Source organism: Acomys minous (assembly GCF_964271855.1).
Source record: "Acomys minous genome assembly, chromosome: 8".
NCBI lineage: Eukaryota > Metazoa > Chordata > Mammalia > Rodentia > Muridae > Acomys > Acomys minous.
The window spans coordinates 89,016,764-89,028,112 of record NC_140489.1 but is presented as its reverse complement, the minus strand read 5'-3'; the positions used below and the strand labels follow the sequence as shown (position 1 = coordinate 89,028,112).

General features: G+C 51.6%; 1 protein-coding gene across 1 annotated transcript; it reads right to left on the bottom strand.

Annotated features, from left to right (window-relative positions):
- Window positions 1-1,725: 1,725 nt before the first annotated feature.
- KCNF1 (potassium voltage-gated channel modifier subfamily F member 1) lies at window positions 1,726-7,365 on the bottom strand. The gene has a single exon (XM_084791715.1). It carries the CDS (start codon window positions 6,448-6,450, stop codon window positions 4,930-4,932), a length of 1,521 nt encoding a protein of 506 aa, XP_084647841.1. The 5' UTR covers window positions 6,451-7,365; the 3' UTR covers window positions 1,726-4,929.
- Between the last annotated feature and the right edge of the window lie 3,984 nt (window positions 7,366-11,349).

Sequence of the window (11,349 nt, the reverse complement as noted above, 5' to 3'; positions counted from 1 at the left end):
AGAGCGGTGCTCCTGGTTGCCTGAGCAACCACGCCCCAACAGAAACCGGGCATGTGTGCAAACCTTTGTGCTTCTCCCCCTCCCTCTCCTTCCCCAGTCTGGGCTGTCACTGTGGCAAGCCCAGCCTGTCTCTCTAGCCATGCTTTTGACAACGACAGTAGTCCTGGCATGGTGGTGGGAGTCCTGCCAGCGCATTGTCATCTATTACAGTCAAGTCCATATGGGGAAGATCTATGCAGAATGAGGGGTCGGTGATGGTGGCTGTAGGCCTTGGTCCCTGGGCAGGGGTGGCTTCTTAGGACTATGCAGTTGTTTGGTGTGCATGGATGGCTTCTCTGTAACTGTATAACCATAGATTTCCTGTCACTTCAGCCAGGAAGTGGGTAGGGGATGGCAGGGGTCACATCTTTCATTTCTAGGCTCCGCATTGATTGCTGCCATCAGTACCGGCCCGTGGCTTCTGCCCTTTGGACCCCAATTCCCACATCTGTAAAGCTAAAGCTAACTCATTGAAAGAGCTGCAGACAGCCCCTGAGGCTGGCTGTCGGAGAGCCTCACAAAGAAAAGCTGAACACAGAATCTCTTGGGTGGTTTCTCCTATTTGGAAGCCCACATCAACCCTGTAGCTATGCTGTGGGCTGCCACAGGCATAGGACAGAATTCACATATGTTGAGGGCAGGGTAGCTTTCCACCTTAGATATATGGTGTGAGTGAAACCCTCACTCTGGTGGTAAAATGCACCGTCGGGCACAGGCCCACCATGCGCAGAGCTGTCTTCCCACAGGCGACAGGTGGGAGGCCTCTGGAAGCAGTGTTTCTCATTTCCCCAGAGGAAATCTGTGACTTCAAATCATTCTGAGGGGAGGGGCCAGGCAGCCTTTCCCACAGAGTGAGAGAAAGCAAGAGCTGGGGTCTTGCAAACACTGAGAGGTCCGGGAACTGGTGGCTGTCACGGCAAGGCCATTGCTAGTGTCTTACCCGCCTCAACAGCTCTCCTTCCAGGGAACAAATCTCGCCATTATCTCAGATCACCCTACTTATTTTATGAGTGCATCCAGACTGAGGTTAAAGCTCCTTGCTTGTGGTCAGGATGGAACCTCAGTGCCCCACAGCCACAGAACTGCCCAGAGTAGCTCACCAATGGAACTATATTGACCTTTTTTCTTACCTTATAAAACACCACCACTGAAGCGCAACCCACCACTTACAGAGTGATGCCTTCCAGAAACTGGATGACAATATTTTTCACCTTATTAGGAAGCTGGGTCAGCCCTGAGGTGGAGCCCTGGGGCCCTGGGCTCTGGTTTGAAACTGCTGGGTGGGGGTGCGCTAGGGTGGGGCCAAGTGACCTGCCCATATTCAGATGAGCAAGCCAGCTGAAGGTTCTGTCTGGTTCCTGCCACTGCCACCAGAACCGGCCTATGGCTTCAGTTCTCTGTGCCTCAATTTCCCCAATCTATAAAAGGGACTGACCAGTTTACCCATGTGTTATTTAGAGACTAAACAAAACAGTCTGTGAATATGTCACCACATGTCCTTTCTTTTAGAAATCAACTTGTATTTACACACATACACAACTCTACTCTAAATGGCACAACTGGGTACTCTCAATGTTAACCGAAGCAGAACAAGGTATCCTTGTGACCTGCAGGACTTTAAAAAAAAAAAAAGGCTCAGTTATTTCAGTTTAGGACCACAGTTTCCTATCTAGGCAAATACACAACAATATCCCATTTTTCTCTCAACATAGACCATCTGCAACCCCCAAAACATTTTCTTGCTCTTAACAGAAGTGGGTAGTGAGTGGTGCCCACACAGGTGAGATAGGAGCCCCAGAAGAGAGATGTGAAGAGACAGTGGCTAGGAGTCAGGAAGGTGGAGGGGAGGGGCAAGCCTGAACTGCAGGGAGCAGGCTGACAGAGAAACCAGGCAGGGAATTTTCAGGAGTAAAGGAAATGTGAGCTGAGAGCCTGTGGCACAGTAAGGACAGAAAGAGAGGCCTTTTCCCTGCAGTTCCTAATCTACCACCAGCACCAGGTGTCCCTCTCACAATTCCTGCCTCCTAGGAAATTCTTGTTCTTCTGGAAAGGTTCTTGGGCATCCTGGAAGCTACCTCAGATGTCTCTTCCAGCCCAGGGTGGGCAAACTCCTCTGTCAGAGGAGAAGGTGCTGAGGTTCTAGGGGCCATCTGGTCGACCTCAACTCATCAGCTTGTGTCTTGTACCTCCCTAGCCATCTCCAGTAACTCCAAAACACACAAACAGGCAGGTTAGTTCCAATAACACTTTATTTATTGACAACAAAATTTTAATTTAAAGAACTATTCACGGTCACAAAATGTTATTTCTTTGAGGTTTTTTTTTTTCTTCTTCAACTATTTAAAAATATAAAACCTATTCTAAAGTCATGGGTTGTGCAAAAACAGGTGGCCCACCAGATCTGGCTTCACGCTACAGTTTATAGGCTTATTCTGGTTTTTCAAAGCCAGTTTGTAGACCAGCAGCCCCAGCCTCCAGCTGCACCTGGGAACTTGTTAAGAATACCTTTTTTTCAGCTCTATAAACCCAATCCCTGGCTTTCACACAATCACCATGACTCATGTGTACCTTAAGTTATAAAAATACTGACACTGGAGGGTCATCTCAGACATTCTAACTTCAAAGGAATGGAGTGTAGCCTGGACACTGAGCTTTCAAAACTCCCCCTCCACCCCCACTGGTTCTAAGGTACAAATTTTCAAGTACTTAAAACCCAGTGATCTCCCAGGGGATAAGGACTCCTGGCTCTCAGAACATCTGGGCCACTCCTCTATGACAAAGCATATCACTGTGTAAGGATCACTATCAATCACAGAGTCCCCCCCCTGGGACTAGTGTCCCACTGGATCCTAGGCTGTGGAGATCTCACTGATAGGTTTGGTCTCCCACTCCAGAACAAGCAAAAGATGCCTTGGAGCTGCGTGTACTCTTTTCTGTAATTCATACTCCCCATCCCCATCTCTAGTACCACTGCCCCAGAAGGCAAGGAACACAAGAAGATGGCCTTCTGCCCCAAGGGCAGCCAGCTTCTCCCCCATCCTGGGACTCCGAATCCTCAAGACGATACCATGTCCTCTATTACCAAGGATTTTGGGGTAAAGGGGACAAAGACAAGCCAACCTTTCAGTAAATCTACTAAGTCCCGAGAACCCACACACCCCAGTAGACCCTGTCCTCCCCTACCTAGAGGCTCCACTTCCTCAGACCCCAGCTTCTTCCTCTGCCTTTGATGGTCACAGGACCTTGTGTCATCCTGGAGAAATGTGAAGAGGAGCCATACAACACAGTTTGAAGCAACCAGTGCTTTTAGTCAGCCTGACCGGAAGTGCTAAAGACCTCCAGAGTCCTAAGTGAGAGGGCTGGAGGGACATGGAGTAGTCCCTGTGTCCCCTCGGACAGCCACTAACATCACTGTTACATGGACCATCTCCCTGAGTACCTTAACACTGAAGCCATGGAGTGAGCCCGCACCCGAAGATACAACCTTGACTCTCAAGACTGACTTCCCCCACCACGTGACAACCTCTCACCTCCTGGAGACCCTGCCGTAAGAATCAGAAACTCAAACCTTGGAAATTCTGGAAAGGCAGACCTAGAAGGTACCCTGAAAAAAAATCAGCCCTCCTCATCCTTCTTAGAAAATCTGAAGCTCAGGGAAGAGAAAAGAGCTACCTGAAGTAGAGGCAGATGGAGGACAACCTCGATCCCTCCATTTATACCCTCCACCTCCTACTCTACCGTGGTGTTCCTTCCTTGGTGCCCCCACAGCTGGGGTGGGGGTGGGGAAGAGCAGAGCTCTACAGCGCCTAGAAGGTGGGAAACCAAAAAGGGTTAGGCCTTTAGGCACGGACAGCTCTTAGCTTATGGCCAAGAACAGCATTATGGTACTCTGCCCATCCTTTAACTGCCCTTGTGCCCAGCCCAGGGCCTGTGGAGACCACAGTGGGCAGCTGTGCAACTAGTTCCTTCCCAGCCTAGAACAATAGAGAAAACAGCTATGACTGAACTGAGCCATACTGATGCCAGGAGCTGAACTAATAACTGTGATTCTCTGATTCTCCCTGACACACAAACCACTGAGGAATTCAGACACCCGCCCCCACCCCCTGCCCTTATAAGCTTCCCAAAAGGCCTCTCCCCCAATACAGCCTGTTGCTGGAGAGACCACATGGACTTGGGAGCAATCAGAACTAGGGCTGAATTTCTCCTCTGTGTGACCCTGAGTCTCAGTTTTTTTTTACCTGTAAAATGGGGGTACCTGTCTACTAGCGTAGCTGGGAAGAAAGAAGGGAACATGTAAAAAGGACCTTGGGTGACTCCTATGAGCTAGCTGCCCCACCAATGGGCTCTTTAACCTCTCCTTCTTCCCCAAGCCTTGGGAAGCCTGCTTTTCCACAGAAGGAAACAGGAGAGTAGCTCCTGGAATGTGGCAAGGCGCCTTGGAACTGAACCCTGCCTTCCAGCCCTTCTTTAATTAGCTCCCAACTAAAAATAACTACCCCCCACTCCCTGTGAAGCTGCACACCTCCTTTCTGGCCTGGCACTAGGGTGTGCAAGAGTCACTCTTGGGGCGACAACCAGCCCGAGACAACCCACAACATGGGGGGGAGTATGCTGAATAGGAGGTCTTATTGAAGGGGACACAGAAGCAGATGTGGTCTTCTGGCAGGCCATTCTGATAGACCCCAAGTGGCCCTGTGGCTCCCCCAGACTTCCCCCATTTGGACAGGGGGGCACCTAAGGAGTCTTACCCAGCCTTAGCAGGGTCTGCTCAGGGGAGGGCTGGGTGACACAGGCAGCTCCTCTGAAACCATAGGCGTGCCTACTGCCATGCCTACCCAATGGTCTGTCCATCCACAGCCCAGTCTGTCCCAGCCAGGAGGTGAGCCATCACTTGCAGCTCTGGAGCCGGGTCCTATGATGCTTCTCCTCCGTCAGCAGGGGGATGAAGGTATCACTGTGTGAGAGCTTCAGCCGGCTGCCCCAGCTTGGCCCCTCCCTGGCAGCAGGCTCTGGGGGCAGGGTATCCAGGTCACTTCGAGAGCCCCCGGGTTTGCCTTCTGCACTGTTGGAGTTGAGCTCCATCAGCTCTAGCTCATGTTTGGCTGCCGTCTCCAGGACCCGCTGTTTGTTGTAGTACCTGACAAAGTTGTTGATGATGGGGTGAATGGGCAGGGCGATGGCAATTACCCCGCACAGGAAGCTGATGGCCGCGTTGAGCTTGCCCAGAGTGGTCTTGGGGTAGATGTCACCATAGCCCACTGTGGTCATGGTGATTATGGCCCACCAGAAGGACTGGGGAATGCTCTTGAACAGGGTTTCAGGGTGACTCTGCTCCATGGTGTAGCCTAGTGCGGAAAAGACAAAGATGCCCACAGCCAGGTACATAAGCAACAGCCCCAGTTCCTTAAAACTGCGCTTGAGAGCATAGGTGAGGGTCTGCAGCCCGGAGGAGTGGCGGGCCAGCTTGAAGATGCGTGCGATGCGCATGATCCTCAGGGCCTGCACAGCCTGCTGCACGTTGGTCAGCTCCATCATTCGTGCGCCCAGGTGCGTGAGCGTGAGACTCACGTAAAAGGGGAGAATGGCCAGCACGTCCACGATGTTCATGAAGGACAGGGCAAAGTGCAGCTTGTTGGGCGACGAGAAGAGGCGCAGCAGGTACTCCAGCGTGAACCAACCGATGCAAGCAGTCTCTACGTTCTCCAGCGTCGGGTGCTCCACACGGTTGCCCTCTGCATCCACCACCTGCAGCTCGGGTATGGTGCCCATACACATGACCACGGAGGAGACAAGGATGAGCAGGAAGGACAGAACTGCCACTACCCGCGCGGGGCACGAAGACTCGGGCTTCTCCAGGAACTTCCAGACGCACTTCTGGCAGCGGCGCCAGCGGCCCTCCGCTGCGTCCACACCCAGGTCGTCCAGGATGAGCTGCACCCTGCGCGCGATCTCCTCCAGTTCCTCCCGCTTTTCGCTCAGATGGCTCTTGCAACAGTCATCCAGGAATTTGAGGTCCACCTTCCAGAAGTCCATCTCGTTCTTGAAGCAGATGGGACAGATGCCTTTCTTCATGTGGACCTCCCCGAAATAGTACACCTCAATGACACACTTGAACGCGTCCGGGTCCCGGTCAAAGTAGAATTCGCGCTTGCCCGGGTCGTAATCGTCGCACAGAGAGAAGATGGTGTCATAGCCCCCGGCTAAGCAGTTGATGAGCTCTGCCAGCCGGGTCTCAGGGTACTGGCTGAGCAGATCTCCGTAGAGCACCTGCCGCACGCCCCCCACATTCACCACAATCTCAATGTCGTCGCCTGCCGTAGCAGAGTCCTGGCTTCCAGGCTCCGGGAGGCTTTGCTCCGCAGACGGGTCCATACTCCCCACAGGCGTGCTTGCAAGCCCGGGTTCCATGCGCCCTGCCTCTGCCGCCGCCAATACGAGGCCCTCCGGGACAACAGCCACCTGCCAGAAGAGGCACTCACAGAGGGCGGCAGCAGGCTGGGGCTCGCAGCGAGGGAGCCATGCACCCGATGGCGGGGCTGCGCTCGGGCATCCAGGCGCGCTGGCGGCGGACTCTGCGGTTGGTGGTCTTTGGTTTAGGGACACTCACCCAGGGCTCCGGATATGTCTCTTCAGGTCGATCCAGGACAGGACGAGGCTCTTCTCTCAGGCAGCAGACAGTGTTCTCCTTCCCCGGGCGCGATCTGGCTATGCAGAGAGCGAACTTGGACTGGCTTTACCGGAGCCGGTTCCGAAACACAATAGGAATTCCAGCCTGACGTCAAACGCTTTGCTACTGTACCCTCTTCTGGTGAGATTTCGCACCACAGGAGCCGCAGCTGCCCAGGAACGAGTTAACCCTTGGGCAGACCTACACAGAAGGCCATCACCTCGCCACCAGCGCCACCCGCTCAGCCTAAAGACTCAGAGGTTATGTCCTAGGGCTTTAAGACCACCCCGGCTCAGGCTGCTAAGTCCCACCAGCGCTGAGCCATACCACTAGGTGAGAGAGGATTGAGGACCTCTGCCTGTTGTTCACCAAGCCCCTCGAGGGGCAGCTGCACACTCCTTGAGCACATCCCTTCTGTCCTAGGCTTTTGTAGGCCCTGGAAGGGTTCGGGACACTCCTGAGCACCGCCTTGTCCCCTACCCTAACAACTTGTCCCAGCCTCCACAATAAAAAGGAAATTGCTGCAGGTCACTGGATAAAAGGGGAGTTGAGCTTAGCTACCCCTTATCCCAAGGTTTTCCTGCCTGCCTAGCTATTAGCTTTCAGCAGGCCAGCACCAGCACCATTAGCTCCCAGAGCCCTGGATTCCTGTGGCACCTGTGCCCACCATATCCCCCCACTCCCCCACACACACTCTGAGGGAAATCACTTCTTACAGTTGGATCTCTTTCTGCTCCTCCCCCGCCCCCATCTTTCCTAAGCAGAGAGCATAGCTAGTACAGTTCATGGTTCTTACCACCAGGGTAACCAACCCCGGATCTCTCTATAGCCTGGAATTGGGTTTTAAAACATCAGCTGGGCCCAGATATAGCTCAGTTGGTAGAGTCTTTGCCTAGCACACACAAGGTCCTGAGCTGCTTTCCAGCCCACATAAGCTGGACTGGAGCCGCTTGCTCTATGATGCCAGCTCTCCTCACTTAGGAACGGGAGGCAAGACGAAAAGGAGGTCAAGGCTATCCTCTCGAGTTGGAGGCTATCCTAGGCTAGGGATTGGCTCAAAAAAAAAAAAAAACTTGGAAGATTGAATAGCTAACAGGACAGTGAAGCTATTCTGTTTGATCGTGTGGTGGCAAACACGTCATTCACACTTGTCAAAACCCTCGGAAAGCACAAAAGCAAGAGGGGTCTGTAAAGGACACTGTGGGCCATGTAGGTGATGGTGATGCTCTGTCTCTGCAGCTTCCTCAGTTGTAACAAGCATTCCACTCCCACAGGGATGTCCACAGTGGGGGTGCTGGTCATGGGGGAAGCTGTAGGAACAGGGGCCTGGGACATTGCTGCTTTCTACATAATTTTTCTGTGATCCAATGACTGCTGGTTTTAAAAGACCGATAAAAATGTGTTCTGTACCCTAGATTTCTTAGACGTTCAAGACCATGCCGTCCATGAGTCATGGAACCGGTACAGTGGGCCACTGGCAGTATTTTTCTTTAATGGGACGATATAAAAACCAGATGCAATAGAACTCAGCACACAAAGTATTGTTGGAGAACATCTTAAACCTTTTATTTTATTTCCATTTAGCATCAGTCTATGATATGTTACTCAGAATAGGAAATTGAGGCTGAGAAAAGTTGGATGATGGTAACAGTTAACACCAATACAAGAGCACTGTGCATCCAGCACTCTACACTAATATAAGAGCACTGTGTACCCAGCACTCTATCCTAATACAAGAGCACTGTGCACCCAGCACTCTTCACTAATACAAGGTCACTGTGCATCAGCACTCTTCACTAATACAAGAGCACTGTGCACTAGCACTCTTCACTAATACAAGAGCACTGTGCCCCAGCACTCTACACTAATATAAGAGAACTATGCACCAGCACTCTACACCAATATAAGAGCATTGTACACCCAGCACTCTGGGTGCTTTAAATTTTTTTTTGTTCCCCCAGCAGCTCTCTGAGAAAATAGGATATCAAGTAACTGCCACCATCACCCACTGCATTTGGAATTCAAGCTGCTAGGCTCCAAGGCTATTTCCTTACTGCAGCCATCCCATCATCTCCACACCCTTAGATCCATATTGTCTGTACTCTTCTGGGCCCTCTGCTGTTGTTCCCTGTACTGGCAGGGCCCAGCACAAATGGCATCTAATTCTGAGCTTTATGGGCTTAAAAAGACCCATTCTCACTCACATATTCAAATACTTACTGAAGTCCTGTGTATGTGTATGCATGCATGCCACACACACACACAGACACACACACACACTACATCTGTGAGTGTGTGTGTGTGTGTGTGTGTGTGTAACAATTACAGTTAGGGCAACACATTACAAGAGAGGGAAGGATGCACAGGGCAGTACTTCCTAAGCTCCCTCATAAGTGGTGCTGTCTGGGGTCCAGCTGGTTGGAAGTGGCGCAAAAGCAAGGTGTTGGGTCTGGCGTCATACCTCAGCTGGCAGAAGGCTTGCCTAGCATGCAGGAAGCCCTGAGTTCCACCCTCAGCAGTGCATAAAAGTTGAATGCCATAGGATCAGGAGTTCAAGGCTATCCTTGGCCTACATAGTGATTTTAAATGTAACCTGTCTCAAAAACAAGCAAAGCCTTCAGTGTTCATGGGGTTTGGTGCCTGATGGAACTTCAGCCACCACCCCAGGTACTATCACTGTGTGCAGGTGTTTCAAGAACACAGAGGTTTAGCCGGGCATGGTGGTGCACGCCTTTAATCCCAGCACTCAGGAGGCAGAAGCAGGCAGATCTCTGTGAGTTCGAGGCCAGCCTGGTCTACAAAGTGAGTCCAGGACAGCCAGGGCTACACAGAGAAACCCTGTCTCAAAAGAAAACAAAAAACAAGAAACCAAACAAACAAACAAACAAAAGAGCACACCTCACCAGCACAGAAGAGGTTGGGTGTTAAAACTATCCTCCAAATTTAATGTACAGTGGTCACAGAGTTGTTGTGTTCTTACAAATCCCAAGAAAAGGGCAGAGGCAAATGTGGGTTTGGCCAGGGAGAGCCGAGATCAAGGAGAAAGTGGGAACCTTCCCTGGGGTCTCCACAGGGCAGAATGAAGAACTTAAGTCTGAGGAGCTGGTGTCCTCTGGCAAGCTCAGGAAAGCGGCAGTCTCCCTTGTTTTGGTACCTGGGTCTGGGATGGTTTGGAGCAGTTATGGCATGTGAGGATTTGCTGAGGGGGCGGGTGGGACAGGGCCTGGAACTGGATTGGTTATCCCCACTGGACTAACCCTGCAGGGACATTCTCTACTCAGGCGTTGTGGTCACAGATGTCATAGCAGAGACCACAGAGGGACACTGCTTGTTGGCTTGCTCGCCATGGCTTCCTCGGCTTGCTTTTTATCCAACCGAGGATCACCTACCTGCTCAGGGGTGGCACCACCCACAATGCACTGGGCCCTTCCACATCAATCACTAATCAAGAAAATGCCCCTGCAGACATGCCTACAGGTCAGAGACATTTTCTCAGTTGAGGTCCCTTTTTCCCAGATGACCCTGGTTTGTTGTCAAGTCAACAATAAAACTAACCACCATAGTGGGTGAATCTGCTCTCTTTGCAGTGCTTGAAGACCTGAGGTACAGGCATCAGTCTTACTAATAATAGGAGGGGTGGGTATTGTGCCAGATTTGATGGGGTCCAGCTGCCTGGCCAGCCTTCAGCTGCCCACTAAACTCATGTGGTGGCTGACCACTTTCACCTACAATGACCCAGACAGTAGCTACTGGCTACCTGGCTTCTGAGCATTTGAAATGCAGCTAGTGCCAGGGAGGAGCTAAGTGTTTTAGCACCACTTAACCTTAGCAGCTTTATTAAGAAATAACTCACAATACACACAACTGCCTCGTGTGTGTGTGTGTGTGTGTGTGTGTGTGTGTGTGTGTGTGTGTGTATGTGTGTGTGTGTGTGTGTGTGTGTGTGTGTAGCCATGGAGTCCCAGGAATCTGCTTGTCTCTGCCTCCCTGAACCTGAGAGCACAGGCATGTACCACTATAGTAGGAATTTTGACAAGGGTTTTTGGATTGAACTCAGGTTCTCATGATGGCTCAGCAAGCACTTTTCTGGTTGAGCCATCCCCCTGCCTCAGCTTCCTCCTTTGCAGTGGACAACGGCTCTTAGAATATTCACCAGTTTGTGCACCATCCCCACCAATGAGTTTCACTCATTTTTTTGGTTTTGTTTTGTTTTTGAGACAGGATCTCACACTAGGTAGCTCTGGCTGTCCTCAAACTCATTACATATACTAGGCTGGCCTTGAACTCATAGAGATGCCTGCCTCTGCCTCTTGAGTTCTGGAGTTAAAGGCATACACCACCACACTCATCTCAGCTCATTTTTGTCATCCCAAGAAACAGTCCTGGGGGATGAGGGGGTAAGGGGAGTGGAGGGGTGGGAAGGTAGGGGGTGGAGGGTAGGGGGGTGGGGAGTGGGGGGTGCTAGAGAGACGGCTCAGCAGTTTAGAGCACTGGCTCATCTCCCAGAGGATCCAGGACCCACATAGCAGCTCACAACTGCCTGTAACTCTAGTTCCGGGGGGCCTGGGACCCCCACACAGGCATCAATTCAGGCAAAACATCAATGCCCACAAAAATAAAGCTCGAAAGCTATTTTATAT

Bases quoted from the DNA above. Each gene is read 5' to 3' on its own strand.
- KCNF1 (XM_084791715.1), bottom strand. From the start codon at position 6,450: ATGGAACCCGGGCTTGCAAGCACGCCTGTGGGGAGTATGGACCCGTCT.